Source organism: Dermochelys coriacea, chromosome 3, assembly GCF_009764565.3.
Source record: "Dermochelys coriacea isolate rDerCor1 chromosome 3, rDerCor1.pri.v4, whole genome shotgun sequence".
Taxonomy (NCBI): domain Eukaryota; kingdom Metazoa; phylum Chordata; order Testudines; family Dermochelyidae; genus Dermochelys; species Dermochelys coriacea.
The window spans coordinates 1,001,243-1,022,950 of NC_050070.1; the positions used below are offsets into that span (position 1 = coordinate 1,001,243).

Here is a 21,708-nt window from a genome sequence, read left to right on the forward strand (position 1 = left end):
AGCCTGTTCTCACAGCAATGGCCAGGGCTCTCGGGGGTGTACGGCCTAGGAAACACCTTCCTTCGGCTGGCACCAGCTGTGGGCCGGAGAGCCTGCGGGGGATCTGGGGGTGGGAAGCCCCAGGCAGTGCTGGAGCGCAGGCAGGCCCCAGCCCAGGAAATGCATGTGTAAATGCACCCGGCTGCGAGGGCACAGATGTACCCCTCTCCCTATGGGGACCCTTCTCCTGCAGCCCCATCCCTCACCCCACCTCCTGGTCACCCACCTCTCGCAGCCCCACCCCCCATTCCCTCTCGGACACTCATCCTCATGTGCCCCCCAGGTACATCCTCTCTGCACACCCAGTCCCCAAAGTCCTTGCCCAGAAATGCTTCCTTCACAGACCTGATCCAGCACCATCTTCTTCAACGCCACCATCCTGGTGTTTCCCGGGATAAGTCGGTCCAGGAGCTGGTACCAGCCTCCCACCACAGGGCCCTGCAGGAGAAAGGGAGTCTGGCACTCTGTACCTCAAAGCAGCACCCTGGAACCCGCATATTCACCCTCGTCATATAATTATATTTCATACAAAGCAGGCCATGTAAGGTATGATAGGAAAGGTCACGATCTGCTGAAACCCATTGTTCTGTCCAAATACAGATATTGTTCGTGTGCATGAAGTTATGAGATATGCTTATTGTTGTTACTGAAATATGCTGTAAGTTTGCTAGTAACAACACATCCCCACTGAGGAGGATGTTAAACACCCATTATTCAGCAGGGGAGTTGTAGACAAGGGATTTACAATGCTGTAAGAGGGCTGCCCAAGCATCACCCAACAGGGGATTGCTCAGCTCCGTGACTCAGCAAAGACTGGCAGGACATGTCTGGGCTAAAGTTTTCCCGGCACATGGACTGAGGGTATAAAATAAGGGAAAGTGGGATTGTGCCTTGGCCTTTCTCCTCCCCCACCTACACTGGAAGCAACAAGAATGCTGAGAAGACAAAGACTTCAACTGAGGAGACTGGTCCCAGGCTTAAGGGGAAGCCTCTGTATCAAGAACTGTAACACCCAGTGAAGTGAGAAAACTAATTTAGACGGTGTGGTCACCTTTTCTTTTCTCTGGTAACTCTCTCTGACCTTTTGTGCCAACCACTTATAATCACTTAACATCTGTCTGTAGTTAATAAACCTGTTTTAGATTTTACCTTAAACAGTGTGTGTTGCTTGAAGTGTTTAGGAAACCTCAGCTCAGGTTACAAAGGCTCGTGTGTGTCCTCTCCACATCAAGGTATCAGATAATACACTTACACTCATTAGGCTTCTGACCGGGCAGGATGGTACAGCTCTGAGGTACAAGGCTGGGAGATGGTGGGGATTCGGCAGGTGCCTTTCTCTGTGTGATTCATGAGTGGCTCTGGGAGCATTCATGCAACCTAGCTGGGAGTGGGGCTCCACATATGGTTGGGCTGAGTGATCACAGTGCCTGGAGGGGGTTGCTGCTTGTGCCTAGCAAAGCCTTGTGAGGGACAGCCCAGGCTGGAGAGTTAAGCGGGCAAAGTGCTACCCCAGTCTCAGGATCCTGTCACGGGGTCAGCTCAGGAGGGGCCTGCTGTGGTCCCTGGAGCGCAGCCTCCTGGGCTCAGATGGGATTGCAAAGAGCATGGGTTCAAGACTATTGCTTGTGTTCTGCATCCGCCATGCCCCACAGCCAGACAGATGGATGGGCCTTCCCTACACATGCTCCCTACAGTGTGGGGGGAGGGGAAGCTGTCCTGTGCCAGTGCCCCCTGATGGGCATCATAGAGCTCCCCACAGCCAGAAAATGCCTCCCCTGAACCTGCAGGAGGGTCAGGCCATTCTGCCCTGGTGCAGAGAGGAAACCGAGGCACAGGGAATGGGAGAGGCTGTGCATGGCTACACTGCAAGCAAGCAGCTGAGAATGGAGCCCTCGTCTCTCTGAGCACAAGGCCGAGAGCCACCGTGGGGGAGGGGCTGGCGGGCGCTGAGAACTCAAGCAGTGATCTGGAGGTGAGAGTGACATGCCAGTTTGGAGGGTCTGGATCCAGACCCTGGGGCCCAACGTAGGTCCACAGCCTGGCAGGAGATCCCCCAGGAGAGCCAGCAAAGTCTTGTTCATCTGCGGGCGTCGAGGAGACAACGGCCCCCATGATGGCCTTGGGAGAATCATAGACCCATAGAATGTCAGGGCTGGAAGGGACCTCAGGAGGTATCTAGTCCAACCCCCTGCTCAAAGCAGGACCAACCCCAACTAAATCATCCCAGCCAGGGCTTTGTCAAGCCAGGCCTTAAAAACCTCAAAGGAAGGAGATTCCACCACCTCCCTAGGGAACCCATTCCAGTGCTTCACCACCCTCCTAGTGAAATAGTGTTTCCTAATATCCAACCTAGACCTCCCCCACTGCAACTTGAGACCATTGCTCCTCGTTCTGTCACCTGCTACCACTGAGAACAGTCTAGATCCATCCTCTTTGGATCCCCCCTTCAGGTAGTTGAAAGCAGCTATCAAATCCCCCCTCATTCTTCTCTTCTGCAGACTAAACAATCCCAGTTTCCTCAGCCTCTCCCCATATGTCATGTGTTCTAGCCCCCTAATCATTTTTGTTGCCCTCCGCTGGACGCTTTCCAATTTTTCTACATCCTGTTGTCACGGAGTGTGCGGGAGTCAGGGCCCTGCACCCCTCTTCCTGGGATTCACCGTGACTCTCAGCCAGCCAGTAAAACGGAAGGTTTATTGGACAACAGGAACACAGTCCTAAATAGAGCTTCTTGGTACCAGGACCCCTCAGATAGGTCCTTCTGGGGAACAGAGAGCTTAGACCCTGGCCTTGGGGTTACTCCGTTTCCCCAGCCCACTCCCAACTCAAAACCACTCCAGCTGACTCACCCAGCTTGCCCCTGGCTCCTCCTCCAGCCTTTGTCCAGCTTCCCATGCAAAAAGTGTCACCTGGACTCAAACCCCCTCCTGGGCTCAGGTTACAGGCTCAGGTATCCTCCTTCCATTTAAGCCACCCCCTGCTATCCCATCCCCAATGCAAACAGTACCAGTAAAACTCCCCTGCGACATTCCCAGGTCAATCCCCCCAAACTCCCTGCTGCGTCACATCTCTCCCCCCTTTGAGACTGAACTTAGTGGGGTCACTCTGACCAGTGACCTGGGGAAGTTCAGGGCCCTCTCTCCAGGACAACGCATCCGCTATCATGTTGGCACTTCCCTTCATGTGGACCACGTCCATGACATAATGTTGCAGGAGCAGGCTCCACCTCAGGAGCTTGGCGTTGGCTCCTTTCATCTGGTGTAGCCAGGTCAGGAGAGTGGTCAGTGTACATGGTGAAATGGCGCCCAAATAGATATGGCTCTAGCTTCATAAGGGCCCACACCATGGCCAGGCACTCCTTCTTGATGGCCGCGTAGTGTTGCTCCCGGGGTAGCAACTTCTTGCTCAGGTATACGATGGGGTGTCTCTCCCCCTTTTCATCCTCCTGCTTAATACCGCACCCAGGCCCGTGTCTGAGGTGTCGGTGAACACCATAAAGAGCTTGTCAAAGTCTGGGTTTGTCAGAACTGGGTCACGGACCAGAGCCTCCTTCAGCGCTCGGAAAGCCTCCTGGCACAGCTCGGTCCAGACCACCTTGTCTGGCTTCCCCTTCTTGCATATCCGAGTGATGAGGGCGGCAATGGTACTAAAGTGGGACACAAATCTTCGATAGTACCCAACATCCCATTAAAGGCTGGGACTTTCTTTTTGGTTTGGGGAGCGGGCCACACTCTGATCACCTCCACTTTGGCTGGTTCTGGCTTTAGGCAGCCGCTCCCCACCCGATGGCCCAGGTAAGATACTTCAGCCATCCCCACCTTGCACTTCTCAGCTTTTATGGTCAGCCCAGCCTCCTACAGTACTTGTTTAACCTGGAACATATGGTCCTCCCAGGTCTGGCTAAAGACACAGATGTCATCAATATACGCCACGGCAAAACTCTCCATCCCCCTCAGTAGCTGATCCCCCAGGTGCTGGAAGGTGGCCGGCGCTCCCTTAAGACCAAATGGCAGGGTCAGGAACTCATAGAGCCCCAGAGGGGTGACAAAGGCTGATTTCAGCCTCGCATCTGCATCCAGTGGCACTTGCCAGTAGCCCTTTGTAAAATCCATGGTGGTAGGTATCGAGCTCCTCCCAGCTTGTCTAGGAGCTCGTCAGGCCTGGGCATGGGGTAGGCATCAGATACAGTGATGGCATTGAGCTTCTGACAGTCCACACAGAACCGGATCAACACATCCTTTTTGGGGACCAGCACCACTGGCGAGGCCCAAGGGCTGGCTGATGGCTGGACCCCCAAAGCCAGCATGTCCCTGACCTCTCTTTCCAGGTCTCGAGCTTTCCCTGTGACTCAGAAGGGAGAGCATCTTATCAGCGGGTGCAACCCTGTCTGCACCCGGTGCACAGTTAGATTAGTATGTCCAGGCTGGTTGGAAAACAGCTGTCAGTACAGATGCAGCACCTCTCTGATCTCAGCTTGCTGGGAAGGGCTTAGCCGATCTGAGAGGGGAATTGCTTCCAGGGGGGAGCCAGCTCCTGTCTCAGGGAATAGATCTACTAAAGGGTCATCTCCCTGCTCCTCCCAATGTCCACGCACAGCCAACACCACACTCCCCCTGGCATAATATGGCTTCATCATATTTACATGGTACACCTGGAGGTGGTGGGCCCGGTTCGACAGCTCCACCACATAGTTTACCTCATATAGTTGCTTGACAACCTTGAAAGGGCCTTCCCAGGCGGCCTGTAGTTTGTTTTTCCTCATGGGGATGAGAACCATCACCAGATCCCCGGTGGCGTAGGCGCAGGCCCGCAGCGTGCGGTCATACCAGACCTTCTGCTTCTTCTGGACTCTGGCCAGATTCTCCTTGGCTGGGCCCATGAGCTCAGCAAGTCTTTCTTGGAAGGTCAAGACATACTCCACCACTGATTCCCCATCGGGAGTGGCCTTCCCCTCTCATTCATCTCTCATCAGGTACAGGGGCCTGTCACGGAGTCCTCAGGCAATGCTCTGGAACTGCTCCCTATGAAGCTAGTCAGAGGTTGTCCGGTTGGTCCCCTCAAGCTGGGTGGTTGGTCCTGATGCCGGATGCTCCTCTTGGGAGGGGGTTCTCCATGTTTCCCCTTTGGGAAGTCCTAGGGTGACTCTCCCTCTGCATCGTGGTGGGCCTGTTCCTTTGGGACTCCTCCCTGCCACCCCCTGACCGACTGTTCACAAACTCGTCGGCCAGCTGCCCTGTGCAGCGCAGGTCCTCTGGCTTTTTGTCCACCAACCATAGCCTCAGGTCGGAAGGGCACTGTTCATACAGTTTTTCCAGTACCACGAGGTCAAGCAGGTCCTCCTTAGTTTGGGCCCCATCTGCCCACTTGTGGGCATATCCCTTCATCCAGAGGGCCAGTTCTAGATATGTGACCTCAGGGGTTTTACGCTGACTTTGGAACCTTTTCCGGTACTTCTCGGGAGTCAGCCCAAACTCACGGAGCAGGGCTTTTTTGAACAGTTTATAGTCCCCTGTCTCTGCCCCTTTCATTCAGCTGTACATACCCACGACTTTGGGGTCCAGTAAGGGGGTGAGAAACTGGAGCCTGTCTGCCGAATCAACCCTGTGCAGCTCGCAGGTGTTCTCAAAGGCAATCAGGAAGTCATCTATGTCCTCCCCTTCCTTACGCTGGGCCAGGAAGCACTTATCAAAGCTCCGTGAAGTCCTGGGTCCCCCATCACTCACCACAGCCGGGGGTTCGCTGCTCCTCAGCCTGGCCAACTCCAGCTTGTGCTGTCTCTGTTTTTCTTCAAGCTGTCTCTGCTTCTCTTGTGCTTCCCGCTCCTCCTCAGTATTTGCTGGGCTCCTCCCAGCCTTTCCCCGAGGCATAGGTAGGAGGGGTCCCGGGATGCCCTTGGCAGCTGTCTGACCACTCCCAGCTGCGACAGACACTGGTGCCCGCCCTGCATCTGCCGGGCTGCTTCCCCCAGAGACAGGGATCGGTTCATTTGAGCGATCTTCCTCCTCCAGCTTGGCAATCAGCTGTTCTTTGGTGCACTTCCCATTGCGCAGCCCCCTCTGCCAGCACAGCTCCACCAGGACACTCTTAAGGCACTTTGCATACATCTTCCGGCTGGCCACTCACAGGCCTGTGTGCTCGCAGCTTCCCACAATTTCCAGGAGGAACCCCTAGTGTGCCAGCCCTTCTCCAGGTCACCACCTCTCTCCCAGGGTCAAGCCGCAGACTCCTCTGCCCCGAGACTGCTCATCGCAGGGACCCCGTTATTGCAACAGTCCTTCTCGCTGGTCTCACACTCCCAGGGGTTAAGCGTAGCTCCTCCGCCCCCTGAAACTGCTCTTCTTCGACTCTTCTGCACCCCTGGTCCCAACAATCCCCCTTCATTTTACTGCTCCCTAGTCACTTACTGCAGGAAGCGCCATCCACGGGGTGCGGTAGATCCCACCTCTGCCACCAGCTGTCATAGAGTGTGCGGGAGTCAGGGCCCTGCACGCCCCTCTTCCTGCAATTCACCGTGACTCTCAGCCAGCCAGTAAAATGGAATGTTTATTGGATGACAGGAACACAGTCCCACATTAGGATATAGATATTCAGGCCTGTCTGTAAAGGTCCAGACTCTAAGAATTTAGGTGTGTTCTTATCACTTGGCTAGTTCTAAAGGTATAAAAGAAAAGAATCAAAATCACTGTCTTAGGCTAAGGCCGTTGGCTAAGCAGCAGAGGCAGTCTTAAGCTGGGAAGCGACCGGTCACCTCCTCACATCCCAACCTAGTCCCATTGACAGAAGGTGCTATGGGGCTGTTAGGATACAATCCTGTCCTGATAACGCCTGTCGCCTCAAAAGAAAGGAAATTACCTAGAAAATGTAAAAGGAAATTAGATTGATAGCATCCTGCCTGGCAAGAACTCACTTATCAATAGCTGGAATGTGAAATCCTCATTTCTGTGTTGTTCTATCACTGTAGTCCCCATTTCCCTATTGTTTGTCTGCATAATCTCTGTCTGGTTCTGTGATTGTTTCTGTCTGCTGTATAATTAATTTTGCTGAGTGTAAACTAATTAAGGTGGTGGGATATAATTGATTAGCTAATCATGCTACAATATGATAGGATTGGTTAGTTCAGAACTCAAGTTTTACTATATAGTCTGCAGTCAATCAGGAAGTAAGTGTGGGGAGGGATATGGGAACAGGGGGTGGAGAACTGGAATCATGTTTTGCTTAGAGGGAGAATGGGAATGGGAACAGGGAATGGGGTGGGGAAATTGGAATCATGTTTTGCTAAGAGGGGGAAATGGGAACAGGGACACAGGTAAGGCTCTGTGGTGTCAGAGCTGGGAAGTGGGACACTAAGGAAGGAAACTGGAATCATTCTTGCTGGAAGTTCATCCCAATAAACATCAAATTGTTTGCACCTTTGGACTTCGGTTATTGTTGCTCTCTGTTCATGCAAGAAGGACTAGGGAAGTAAGCGGGTGAAGGAATAAGCCCCCTAACATCCCAAACAGAGCTTCTTGGTACAACCAGGACCCCTCAGACAGGTCCTTCTGGGGGGCAGGGAGCTTAGACCCCGGCCTTGGGGTTCCCTCCATTTCCCCAGTCCACTCCCAACTCAAAACCTCCTCCAGCCGACTCACCCAGCCTCCCCCCGGCTCCTCCTCCAGCTTTTGTCCAGCTTCCTGGGCAAAAGGTGTCACCTGGCCCCAACCCCCCTCCTGGCTCAGGTGACAGGCTCGGGTATCGTCCCTCCAGTGAAGCCCCCTCCGCTATCCCATCCCCAATGCAGACAGTCCCAGTAAAATTCCCCTGTGACATTCCCAGGTCAATCCGCCCCACTTCCTGCTCCGTCACACCTTCTTGGAGTGTGGGGCCCAAAACTGGACACAGTGCTCCAGATGAGGCCTCACCAATGTCGAATAGAGGGGAATGATCACGTCCCTCAATCTGCTGGCAATGCCCCTACTTATACAGCCCAAAATGCTGTTCGCCTTCTAGACGCCCTGAGAACTCATGCTGCAGCCAGGGCTTGGCACAGACCTTCACCCCACAGGCTGGGGGCTGCCCAGTGCAGCCAGAGAGCCAGGGGCATCTTCCCTTGGAGCCAGCAGGGCAAGGAGGGCACCAGGCCCTGGCGGCTGCGGCCGATACAGATCCCCGGGGCTCTCGAAACAAACACTAATGGGAGAGACAGAGCTGGATGCCAGGGTGCCAAGGTCCTTTTGTCGCTCCATCACTGCCTGCCGCTATGGGCCTTGAAAGAGTCCCCAGCTTTCTCTGTGCCTCAGTTTTCCCACCTGAACCTGACTGAGCTCCTGGCTGGGGAACAGGGGAGCTTATGCAGTATGTTGAGCTCTCAGGCAGAAGGCAAGGCCAACACTGACCACGAGAGGACAGTGCCCCCAACTGAGTCCCTGCCCCTCTCCCTGCAGCACAGCGCCCCCAGGGCCTTGGGGCCAGCACAGGCTGCAAGTGAGAGCCTCAGTTTCCCCTGTGTGAGGCACTGTTCCCCAGCAGGTAGGAAGGTCTGGGGGCTCTGGGGCAGGTGAAGACACAGGTGTGGATGGCGCCTGGCGGCCTGGGCCCTTAGGTCCCATCTCCATGCAGCTCTTGAGAAGAGAAGGGTAGATCCATGGCCAGGACGTTGACACCTGGCGACCAGCAATCGAGAGACGTGGATTCCCTGCCTCTCTGCAGGGGGCTGAGCCCCATCCCTCAGCTCGGGAACAAAGGCTGGGGCAGGGGAGCTCTAAGTGTGGGTTGTGGGGAGCAGTCAGAGGCACCCCGGCAGTCTGACAAAGGAGATTGGACAGATGGGGGGACAGAGCTTGAACCCCGGGGATCACTGCAGCTGGGCTGGGCGCTGGCTGCCCAGAACGGACTCTGCTGGAACCTTCACTTCTCTGGGTGACCCCAGGGCTGCCTGTGCCATGTGCCAGACCACGGATACACCCGCCTGTCTGCCCGCGCTGGCTGGGTAGAGGCCGAGCTCCGGAGTGAGAACTGCAGGCTGAGTGGGAGCAGCTGGTGGGGACAGGCGGGGATCTAAGCGCTGGTGCCCCTCACCCACCAGCCTTGCTGGGCCCGTCCCAGGGAGCTGCTCCCTCTCCCAGGCTCCTCGGCACTAGGACTCAAGCCAGGAGTTGTTCAACACAAGGGCATGGGAGCGGCAGAGCGGCCAAGTGCCACATATTGGAATTGGCTCCTGGCCGGTTCCAGCACCACTCAGCACTTCACCCGCCACGGCGCAGACTGCAGGGCCGGGGACCAGCTCCGAGGGCCAGGGTCTAGGCAGCAAGCAGCCATGGAGCACCCTCCTGCCCCAGAGAGGTGCTACGCTGATGCCCCCCACCCTGGGCTCTCCCCCCCAGCATGGCAGAGTCCCATGGCTGCCTGCCAGGAGACACTGACAGTCCAAGGAGCCTGCCAGCCCCAGGGGTAGAACTCTGCTCCTCGCACGCCCGGCACCAGACCAGCTCCGCATGCTGGCGTGCGCGCAGCCTGCTGCAATGGGTCCCCCGCTCTGCTCCCAAGGGGCTCTGGGGGGGATGGGAAGGGGGCAGCACTCACCACAAAGCAGAAACCAATGGCCATCATCTTCAGCGTCCTGCAGCTGCTGTGCCCACTCAGGCCCCTTCTCTCCACCAGCTGCTGAGAGATCACGTCACCGACTCCCACCAGGGACCCTGTGCAAAGCAGCCCCCAACTGGGTCAGGAGCGTGGACACTTGCTGCCCCCCCCCCAGCGCCCACAGCTGGGTCGGGAGCGTGGACGCCCACCCCCCCAGTGCCCACAGCTGGGTCAGGCCCCTGGCCCATCCATCCCCACGTCCCATCTCTGACAGTGGCAGCACCAGATGAGAAGCAGGTCTGAGAATCCCACAGTCACAGAGGTGGGATAATCTGAGCCCCCACAGATCTGCTGCTGGTCTCTCTTTTACAACGCAGTAAAAGACCAGCAGCACAACCACGGCTGGCAGGTCAGCTGGCTCGGGCTGGAGCCCAAACATCTAATATAGCCCCACAGGCTGAGCCCTGGGAGCCCAAGCCAGCTGAGCTGGGCTGGGGCGGGTCTCTTCCTGCAGTGTAGACACACCCACATAGCGTAAGCCTGAAGCAGGAGGTTTAGTCTCCGTGCCTGATGTTGTATCATTAACCATCACTCTGGATGTTTCTGTGACCCACAGAAAGGTCCAGCTCCTTTTTGAATCCTGCTAATCTTCTTGACCTCAGTGACTTGCTGTGGCAGTGAGTTCCACAGACCCCCTCATTCAGCTCCTTTCCAAGGTAACAATCCCAATCTCATCATTCTCTCTGCACAGGATAGCTTTCCAGGTCTCCAAACTCCCTCCAGCTCTGCACTATCCTAGGTGAGATGGGGCCTGGCACTGCACAGTGTCCAGATGGGCTGGCACCACTGGAGAATATTTTCCATCATCTCTACCCCATCCTGTGCATCCGGACCTTGCAGTCGTGTTTCTGCCCAGAGCCGAGGTGCCCAGCACATGCCCCTGGCCTAGTCTGGAGCTTGTGCAGACCCTGGGAGAGGAACGGCCAGTTGAAATGTTTCCCTCCATTACTCTGCATTTACCGACATTGAATTTCATTTGCTGGTGTATGACCCAGTCCCCTAGCTTGGTTCAATCCCACTCAGGGCCTTGCAGGCCTCTCGGGTCCTGACGAACCGCAAGCTGTCCCTTCCCAGATCATTAACCACCACACAACCCGCGATGGGATCCAGTCCACTCCCTGCTATTAGCCTTCAGCCACAATGAACACTGGCCGTTTCAGTCTGTCTCCTAGCCAGGCTCTGCTCTGTGACAGCCCTTGGCCTCTCACCCCCGGACACCTCAAGAGCTTCTATGGCAGGCCCTTGTCCAAGTTTGAAAGGCTGACGAGATCCTGTCAACCAGTTCTCCTTTATCCCGACACCACTGACACGCCGGGGGGCACGGAGCAGCGTTCATGGCAGGCCCGTCAGTACCTGGCCTGGGCAGGGAAGCGAATGATCCAGCCAGCAGGCCCACTTCGGGGATGAATCCGGCTCCCATGCTACCTGAGGCACGCTGGGCGTACGCTAAGACTGCGTGTCCAAGAAACGGAGCTGGTGGAGCCTCTCAGACCCTGATCTTTTGAGGGGTTGCTGCTCTGTTTTGCTGATCATTTCAACATCTCCCCAGGGTCATCCCAGAGCCTTTTTCAGTACAGGTACAACACTGGCTCCCCTCCAGGGCTCTGCAACAGAGCTGCGTTTAACGAGCATTTGGATACTTCTGCTAGCCACTCGTCCACCCCACGCCTCAGCCCCGGGGAATGGAGCAGACAGGCCTGGCCCCTTCTCCTGACCCCTCACTCTCTGACAGCGCCTCGTCTTTCCTAGCAGAACAGAGCAGCTCTGGGACCAGGATGTTCCCCCAGCCTCCTCCCTGCAGACTAATGCAAAGAAATCATCTAGCTTCTCAGCAACTGCCTTCCCTGCTAGCCTGCTCCCTGCAGCCCCAGCCTGCCAGCGCCCCAGCCTGGCTCTGGGCAGGCGTCCTGCGGCTGAAGACCCTTCCCCAAAGAGGCATCTGTACCAGATGACTAAAGGGTAGCTAATGTAATGCTGATATTTACAAAAACGCTCCAGAGGCGACCCTGACAATTACAGGCCAGTAAAGCTAACTTCAGTACTGGGCAAATGGTTGGAACTAGTAAAGAATAGATTATCAGACACACAGATGGACCTGATTTGTTGGGGAAGAGTCAACTCAGCTTTTGTAAAGGGAAATCAGACCTCACCAATCTATTAGAATTCTGTGAGGCTCCAGAAGCCTGTGGACAAGGGGGATCCAGGGGATAACTTGGACTTTCAGAAGGCCTTTGACAAGGTCCCTCACCAGAGGCAAAGTAAGCTGTTATTAGATAAGAGGGAAGGTCTCTCCTGGATCAGTAACTGGTTAAAAGACAGGAAACAAAAGGTAGGAATTAATCGTCAGTTTTCATACTGGAGAAAGGTAAAAAGCAGAGTCCCTCTCTATTGGGACCAGTACTGTTCAACATATTCATAAATGTTCTGGAAAAGTGAGTAGACAGTGAGGGGGCAAAATTTGCAGATGATACAAAACTACTCAAGATAGTTACGTCCCGCAGACTGCGAAGAGCTACAAAGGGATCTCACAAAACTGGGTCACTGGGCAAGAAAATAGCATGTGAAATTCAATGTTGATAAATGCAAAGTAATGCACATTAGAAATGTCACAGAACATGAGGGAGTCAGGGCCCTGCACCCCCTTCCTGTGATTCACCGTGACTTTCAGCCAGCCAGTAAAATGGAAGGTTTATTGGACGACAGGAACACAGTCCCAAACAAAGCTTGTAGGTACAACCAGGACCCCTCAGTCAAGTCCTTTTGGGAGGCAGGGAGCTTAGACCCCAGCCTTGGGGTTCCCTGCGTTTCACCAGCCAGTCCAAACTGAAAACAAACCCCCCTCCAGCAGTCTCTCTCCCCCTCCCCCCAGCTCCTCCTCCAGCTTTTGTCCAGTTTCCCAGGCAAAGGTGTCACCCGGCCCCAGCCCCCTCCTGGCTCAGGTTAGTCCCTCAAGTCAAGTCACCCCCGGCTATCCCATGCCCAATGCAGACAGTCCCAGTAAAACTCCCCTGCGACATTCCCAGGTCAATCCGCCCACTCCCTGCTGTGTCACAAGAAAACATAATCCCAACTAGACATATATAATGATGGGGTCTATGTCTAGCTGTTTCCAGTCAAGAAAGATCTTGGAGTCACTGTGGATACTTCTCTGAAAACATCCACTCAATGTGCAGCAGCAGCCAAAAAAAACTAACAAAATATTAGGAACCATTATCGATAATAAGACAGAAAATATATTGCCACTATATAAGTCTATGGTACACCCACACCTAGAATGCTGCGTGCAGATGTGGTCGCCCTGTCTCACAAAAGAGATACCGGAATGGGAAAAGATTCAGAGAAGTGCAACAAAATGATTAGGGGATGGAACAGCTGCCGTATGAGGAGAAAAGCAGTATTTGTGGCACCTTAGAGACTAACAAATTTATTAGAGCATAAGCTTTCGTGAGCTACAGCTCACTTCATCGGATGCATTTTTTGCATTCTTTTTGCGAATACAGACTAACACGGCTGCTACTCTGAAACCTGTCCGTATGAGGAGAGATTAAGAAGACCGGGAATTTGCAGCCTGGCAAAGAGACGACTAAGGGGGGATATGACAGAGGTCTATAAAATCATGACAGGGTGGAGAAAGTAACTAAGGAAGTATGATTTACTCCTCACACCATAAGAACTAATGGTCACCTCGTGAAATTACTAGGCAGCAGGTTTAAAACAAACACAAGGAAGTATTTCTCCACACAATGCACAGTCAACCTGTGGAACTCCCTGCCAGAGGACATTGTGAAGGCCAAGACTATAATAGGGTTCAAAAAAGATATACATAAATTCATGGAGGATAGGTCCATCAACGGCTATTAGCCAGGATGGGCAGGGATGGTGTCCCTAGTCTCTGTTTGCCAAAAGCTGGGAATGAGCGACAGGGGATGGATCCGTTGATGACTGCCTGTTCTGTTCATTTCCTCTGGTGCACCTGGCATTGGCCACTGTAGGCAGACAGGACATTGGGCTGGATGGACCTTTGGTCTTACCCAGTCTGATCGTTCTTATGTTCACAGACCTCGCAGCGCCATGCTGGGACAGTGGGCTAGCACTGACTGCTGGGGAGAGCACCCCCTGCTGAGACCCTGCTGCTCCCTACAGAACAGTAACCCACAGCATGAGAAAGCAAGTGCAATCAACATCCACACACCCATGTGGCCCGCTCTGCAGCGAGCACAGCCCATGCACCATGGGGCCAGCAGAGCAAAGCAGCCCTTGGGGGTCAGAGCAGGGCTGCTAGTCACAAGGGCTGCCGGGCAGCTCTTGGATGTTGCCCATGTCCCTTTAACACCAGATCCAGGCTCAGAGTCCTAGCGGCTGCGTGTACAGCACCCTCCGAGCTCTGCCTGGCAGTCACCATGGCATGCCATGGGCAGATCAAAGGCAAATTGTAGCAAGCCCTGCTGCCCCCCAGAGGGGACGAGGGACAGACGTGTGTTCGCAAGGCTGGAAGCTCCTGGCGCTCAGGCTAACGGCCATACAGGCATTGTTAGACCCAGGCCGGGGGGCTTTTATCACCGTGCCAACGTACCCCGAGAGCGGCTGGGGGCTCTTGGCTCAAGCCCAGCGGGTGGCGACTCCACCTTCAATGCCGTGGAGTAGCCCTGGAAGGCCTGAGCCAGCGAGGGTGCATTCATGGCTAAAATGCAGCGGTGGGAGCACACCTCTGCTGGGGACATGCCAGGCCAGAGACAGTTCTGGCCCCAGACTGCGCAAGTCCCCAGCCTGGCTTTGAGGGGGAGCGCTTGTGTTTTCAGGGCCCTCTCTCAGCGCCCCACTGTGCTCCCCTCCTGTCTGCTGACCCTACAGCAGCCCATCTGCCAACTCCAGCCATGGGTCTGAGCAGCAGCCAGCAGCCTGCGGGTCCCACTCGGGAGTACCCCAAGGGCATGAGCTGGTGGGCAGAATCTGCCCCCTCCCTGCCGTAGCCCCGAGTGCCCAGGCTCCGGAGCCCCTGGGACCACACTGCCCGGGCTCCGCCGCAGCCTCTGCTGAGCTCAGACCGTGCGTCTCCTCTCGCTCAGCTGGCACCGGCTCGCTGAGCTGGGCCAACTGCCACGCGGGCCCGGAAGAGCCTGCGGCGTCATTTGGCTTCCAAAACCTGAGCCTCTAAAACAGGTCACTGCCTTTGGCAGCTTGGGACAGGTTCCTTTCCCAGAACTGCTGCTTCTTTCACACCATCTGCGGCTCAGGCCTGTGCCATGCAGGGAGCGGGCTCCCACGGGCACCATGCAGTTAGTGCCCAGCCCCGAGCCCCGGTCCAGCTGCTGAGGCCTGCGGATTGGTGCTAGGGGCGTGGACAGTGGCAGACAGGACCCCGATCCCACGAGTGGGGCCTTAGTGCTCCGTGCAGGCTCCCCAGGGGCTCAGATGGCCAGCAAAGGCCTGAGGTGGCCTGGCTCAGGCAGCCGCTCCAGGGAGGCTCCCGGCACCAGCCCCACTAACCCAGGGGTTCGGCTCACCCATTCTGTTCTGCCAAAGCAGGAGACTGCCCGGAGAGGCACACCCCGCCGCACCAGCAGCAATCAGCACCTGGGGAACAGCTGGGGCAGATGTTTCCTGCCCCTCCCCCCGAAGGACCAGCAAGCCCTCAGCCAGCCGGGCTCTGGCTTTCCCGTGGGCCCTGGAGTAGGCAGAGCAGCCCTTAGCTTCCAGAGAAAGCCACAGGCTCCCTCCAAGGCCTTGTGACATGTGGAGCCAGGGCCCCAGCCGGGGGTGGGGCGGATGCGGGGGAGACAGCCGGCACTGCTGCAGACCTGGGGCCAGGAGCTCGGCTCTGGGCTCCGGCCTCCAGCAGAACCACCCCTTCCCCAGCCCTCCTGGAGCCCCACTGCTCGAGGAGAGACAACTGGGACTCTGGCAGCCTGGCTGGCTCAAGAACCAGGACATGAGGAAGAGGAATGGGGAAAGGCCGGCCAGTGGAAGCCTCTCTCATCCTCGTCCCCTGGGCGTGGCACAGAATGAGCTACTCCCATCCTCGGTTCCTTGTGGCCAGAACCCCAACATGAGGGGGCACCGCAGTGCCCAGCCAGGCCAGCCCAGGACATGGGGTCCCGGTGCCAGCCCAGGAAGTGGGGTCCCCGTGCCAGGCCAGCCCAGGATGTGGGGTCCCGGTGCCAGGCCAGCCCAGGACGTGGGGTCCCGGTGCCAGCCTGGCCCAAGACAGGGGGTCATAGTGCTGTCCCCAGCCCCAGGACAAAGCTGTGTGTCACTGATATACTGGGGCTGGTCTATGCTCAGACTGTGACCAATCCCTTGGGAGCAACCCCTTTGGACTCCCTTCCCACTTCCACAGGAGCAGGGCCACGGCCTCCACGATGCTGAGACTGGGCCCTGGCCCACAGCAACGCCGGTCTGTCTGTGCGGCCCCTGCAGGAGGCTTGTCCCGTGCCCCATCCAGGTGCTCCCGGGGTGGATCTGCAGTGTCCCGGCCCTTTGGTCAAACACGGGAACCGTGGATCAGCCATCTGCCTACTGCGTCTGCCAGCCCCCAGCCCTGAGAGGCCAAGGTGGAGCCATGGGCCAGCTCGGGCAAGCCAACGCGAGGAGCCAGCCAAGCTGCTGTAGGAACCATCTTGCCTGTCTGTGTGTGTCAGACCGAGGTGAGAACTGCCGTGTCTCTGAGGCCTGATGGGGGCCCTGCTCCCAGGTAGGGTCTGCACTGTGCCCAGCCGATGGGGGCCCCGCTTCCGGCTTGGGCATTGGGTCGACTGCCCCATCCCATAAGCTGTGGCTCTGACAGACCCCCCAGGACTCTCAGGCCAGCCCCCAGCGACAAGCAGGCTCTGCAGATGCACTGGGGACTGCACATCACTCACCCGCCTGAGCCAGGCCTGGCAGACGAGTAAGGGAGATGCGGTGCCGGCGCATGGACGAGGGATGAGCCGGGCGTGCCATGGGCGACGGGGAAGCTGGTCCCCCGCGGGTGATGCTAAGGGGAGCAGCCAGACTTGTGTGTGTGTCCCTGAGGATGGCCAGGGCGGGAGGCCCAAGTCACAGGAGGGCTTGGGTTAGCAGATCCCACCTGGCTGCATCTCCCTGGGCAGCGCTTCCGACAGCTCCTCTCTGTCCCTCCATTGATAAATGTGCAGCCATTCAGCACCGCCCCGGCAGGTTTCATTGATTCATTCCCAAGAGCAGCTGGGCCCCCTGCCCAGCCTGCGGGAGCCTGCCCGACTGGAGGGAGTGACGAAGCACCTCACCCTGCCAGCACCTGCCAAGTGTAATAGGATGAGCAGGTCCCTGTGCCAGGAAGCAGCCTGCGTCCCCGGGGAGATTAGATTAATCTCTCCCCCGCGATGACTTCACTTGGGCAGCTGCCATCCCCCGTTTGCGCTCGGGTCCGCTCCTCTCCCCAGGGGCTGGGCCATAACCCGAGCGATGGCCCAGCCCCAGGGACTCAGGCCCAGCACATGGCCTGGAGGCACAGCGGGCCAGCCTCTCATGGGCTGCGCACACCCTGCTCAGGGCATCAGGCCACATACATGCACTAGCAGCACTGATGCAGGCTGGGCCCAGCCTCACTCGAGCACTGCATGCCTGGCACCAAACCCATGGGGCCACGTGCCAGCCTGCGGCACCCCCTGGGGGTCTCCTGAAGGGCAGTGTGGAGAGCAACCAGTGCTGCTTCCTGCCACGTGGGAGCCCAAGAGCGGGAGGCTGGGGCCCACAGGCACTGTAGCCTGCCCAGCACCTCCCCAGCTTCAGGCTGTCAGGCTGGGGCTCGGGGACCCCGGAAGCAATGGCCCTGGGGCAACCACACATGTCCAGACTGACCCAAGAGCTAGGACTCCCAGGGGCTTCTCGTGTGGCAGGATGGGCTAGCGAGATGGTTCAGGCCGTCGGCCGCGGAGCTGGCTTCGGTGCCCTCCTTCCTACCCCAGCAGAGGGTGAGCCAGATGTACAGGGCCCAGCTGGCTGGCCGGGACAGGCTGGCTGGCTGGGGTAGGTGGGCAGGCTGGGGCTGGCTAGCTGGCTGACTGGCTGAGCTTGCAGGCTGCTTTTCATCCTCGCCTTGGGACTTTGAAACAGGCCCAAGTCTAAGTAGGCCACAGTGTCTGCGGTTCCTGCGTGCCTCTCCAGTGGCTATTAATCCATAATTACACGATCCATTTACAAATTACACTCCTGCCTCCGAAGGCTCCTGTCCAAGGGCAGGGAGCAGCACGGCTGCAGCCACAGGCCCCCGCTCTGCCTGTGGGGCTCAGCAGAGAGCCCGGGGTTGGGGCCAGCCAGAAGCTGCTGCTGGCGCTGTGGGACACGCCGCTGTGCACGGAAGTGACCCTTTGCTGGGTGTGTCAACAGCCTCCAGGGCCAGGCAGGGCCATCGCCAGGGATTCCGCTTAACCTTACGGACAAAACCGGCCTGGGCCCACCCAGAAACCTGGCCGGAGATCTACCCGCACCAGCACTGGGTCCTGTGAGACAGACAGCGGGACCGCAGCCACCACAACTCCCCTCCACCCACAGCCCCCTGGCCCACAGCCGCTGCCTGTTTCCCACCTTCCTGGGGACAAATGTCTCCTTAGCACCCCACTGGCAGGGTCCTGTCCACTCGTGGCAAACTCCCATAGGCCACCAGTGCCTGGCCGCCACACTCAGAGGGAGGTTAGAGCAGCACAGCACATGACACAGGCAACAACCGCTTGTAACCCCATAGCCCAGACAAGTGGATGTGCCCCATCGCCCTGGCCCAACGAGCCTCTCTGCGAACGAGCTCGGCTCAGAAATTCTTTCCCCCAGTTCATCAGTATATGGCAACAGAGAGCTAACTGCGCCGACTGGCAGAAACCTAAGTGCCCCTTTGTCCCGTAGGCTTCCCCCACCTCCTTCCCTTTTCCCCTCTCTGCCAACGCTCACCCAGTTCACGCAGCTGGCGCTTCCCGCTGTGCCTCTAAAATCCTTCCAGGGCCACTCCTTAATGCAGCAGCCTCCTCCTCTGGCCACCCGCATCACAGCCGCGGAACATGGCAGCAATGACCTTCCGGCCCCACTGCTCATCCCACCGCCCGGGAGAGCCTGGCTGGTGTCCTTCTCCCGGCTGTTTTTTCATTCACCCCTCGGAGGCCCAACCCAGCTCTGCTCGGTAACATTACGGAGAGGCACAAGACGATGCCATTAGCGATCGCAGGTCCTTGTAAAATGCTTACTGCTAGCCGTGGTGCAATTTTCTCAATGCTGTGCACACGGCTAGTGCTTGCCTTGGTCTCTCTGGCTAAATAATACCTTAGGTGCTGCTGCCCGTTTGCTATGACCACGTCACTATAGTATCTGAGCATCTCGCACACGCACAAATCTAACATGGCAGCACCCCTGCGAGGTGAGGAAGGCCAGGCCCATCTTACGAGTAAGGTGCAGTGAGTTGACGTCCCTTGTCCAAGGCCACATGGGGACTTTGTAGCAGAGCTGGAAACTGAACCCGTTTCTTCAGGGTCCCAGACAAGTCAGTGCTCTATGCCCAACCCCCTCGCCCTGCAGGACACATGCATGGGGCCATGACTCTGCAGGGTGTCAGCAGAGCGGGAAGTGCAGATGCAGCCTAGGAAAGGAATGAGCCAAGATCAGGGAATCTGCTCGAGCCCAGCTGGGATGAACTAGGAAATCCTGAGTCTACTGAAGAGACAAAATCTGGTCCTGGCCGCACCACCCAACTCACTCTCCTTGGCTGGCCCCACACCATGACATGCCCTCCCTAGCCAGCCACGTCCCCTGCCCTGCCCACTCCAACCTGGCCTATCCAGCACCCCATGCCCACCATGTCTCCTCTCAGATGGCTGGCACACTGCTCCCCCAGCACTCCATCCCATTCCTCCCCTACCTCAGCCTGGCTAGCCTCCTCAGCATGCCACTCCCCCTCCTCCTGGTCTGACACTCCCCACCCACCCCGGCCTACCGCTTCCCACCTGCTCTGGCCCGACCCACCCACACCGGCTCGCCACTCCCCATCCACCACTTCCCACCCGCCCTGGTCGGACCCGCCTGGCCTGCCCCGGCCCGCCACTCCCCATCCACCACTTCCCACCCGCCCTGGTCGGACCCGCCTGGCCTGCCCCAGCCCACCACTCCCCATCCACCACTTCCCACCCGCCCTAGTCTGACCCGCTGCTCCCCTACCCGGCCAGTCCACCCTTCCCCACTCCCCGGCCTGGCGGACACACTGCTCCCCACCACATAAACAGGAGAAAAATAAACCAGGTAGAAAACAGTTGACCACAGTGGCAGCTGCATGGCTTGGGAGATGGAGGGCGGGGAAGCACAGCCACCAACAGAGACCAGCCAGAGTGGCCAGCACACCCATGAGCAGCTGAGGTCTCTTAGCCAGCTCACATTCGCTCCCACCCTCTGGGTGTGCATGTATGTGTGTGTGTGTGTGTGAGCGTGTGTGCACGTGCACAGAGCCCTCTAGGGCACCTCACACTCAGGGTGTGTGGGTGTGTGCATGTAGTCCTCTGGGGTGCCTCACACTCGCTCACACTCAGCACGCACACACAGACCCTTCTGGAGCGTCTCACACTCAGGGGTAAGGACGAGTGTGGGTGCCCACGCACCCCATGCTTGCAGCTCCTGTAGCAATGCAGCCACGGGCCAGTTGTCTGGGCCCTGCACTCCCCAGCCAGGCTGCTGGGGAACGTGGCAGGTGCTTTGGTTGCTGCCGTGCCCTCCCGAAGGAGCCAGGCTAACGGGCCCCACTGACAGCAGCAGCTCTCACACACACATCCTGCCGCCTCCAGCTCCCAAAACAGCTGATGGCAGCACAAGGGGTGGGTGGCAGAGCGTCCTTGAGGCCAAGGAGCCATTTGCAGGATTGCGCTGGGTAAACATGGCCCAGCGCCAGGCTCGCACCAAGATTTATGCCACCTCCCACCTCAGCAAACAACACGTCACCAACCCTTTTAGGGAGATTAAATCGCTGCATCCCAGGGAACAGCTGAGCAAAACCACCGCAGGGCAAAACTGCCAGGGGAGCCCAGCCTGCCCCCCAGGGACAGCCCCATGGGCCCCACACAGGCTGCACCTCTGCAGGGCACATGTGCCCGCCAGCTCCCCCAGCACATGGCATGGGGGTCTGGCTCAGCGCTGGCTGACTGGTGTCCCCAGCCTGGGCACTTTGGCCAAACAAGCCCATGAGTGGTGGTGCATGGCAGCAGCCAGGGCCGGGCCAGGTGCCATCGGGGGGATCTGGCTAGACCTGGGCAGAGCTCTTAGCACTCGCCGTACGTAGCAGCATCCACGGCGCACGAGCCCCAGCTGACTGGGGCAGGGAGATGCGGTGGGGGGGCTAAGGGTCACATGCCCCTCCCCAATCTCCTGGAAGGGGCAAGGGCCCAGCAGCACCCTGGAGTCAGAGATTGAGTATGGAATGTAGAGTTCTGTGCTAGGAAAACTTCCACCCTTGGTGCAGGGCATTTTTGTATAAACAGAGACAGGGTGATTAAGATAACAAAAGGCTGGTCATTAAATTAAATTAAGGATCCTGAGTTGATCCTGAAAGCATTCCCAGGACCTCCAGTTAAAGACAAAAAGAAAAGGAGTACTTGTGGCACCCCTTAGAGACTAACAGATTTATTTGAGCATAAGCTTTCCATGAACTACAGCTCACTTCATCGGAATGCATCCAATGAAGCTCACGAAAGCTTATGTTCAAATAAATTTGTTAGTCTCTAAGGTGCCACAAGTCCTCCTGTTCTTTTTGCGAATACAGACTAACACGGCTGCTACTCTGAAACCTGTTAAAAGCCAGGAAACAAAGGGCAGGAATAATGGTCCATTTTCAGAATGGAGAGAGGTAAATAGTGGTGTCCCCAGGGGTCTGCACTGGGACCAGGGCTGTTCAGCATACTCATGAATGGTCCTCAAAAAGGGGTGAACAGTGAGGGGGCAAAGTTTGCAGATGCTACAAAACTACTCAAGATAGTTAAGTTCCAGGCAGACGGCGAAGAGCTGCAAAGGGATCTCACAAAACTGGGTGACTTGGCACAAAATAGCAGTTGAAATTTAATGTTAAAT

The 21,708-nt window shown here is 57.2% G+C and overlaps 1 protein-coding gene across 1 annotated transcript in view; it reads right to left on the reverse strand.

Annotated features, from left to right (window-relative positions):
• Positions 1 to 21,708, reverse strand: part of MPV17 (mitochondrial inner membrane protein MPV17) — a 43,239-nt gene that overhangs the window by 5,381 nt on the left and 16,150 nt on the right. Inside the window, exons 3-4 of the mRNA XM_038393625.2 lie at positions 9,601 to 9,716; positions 385 to 477 (exon numbers count right to left, since the gene is read on the reverse strand). Coding sequence (XP_038249553.1) covers positions 385 to 477; positions 9,601 to 9,716 — 209 coding nt within the window. The remainder of the gene's footprint in view (positions 1 to 384; positions 478 to 9,600; positions 9,717 to 21,708) is intronic.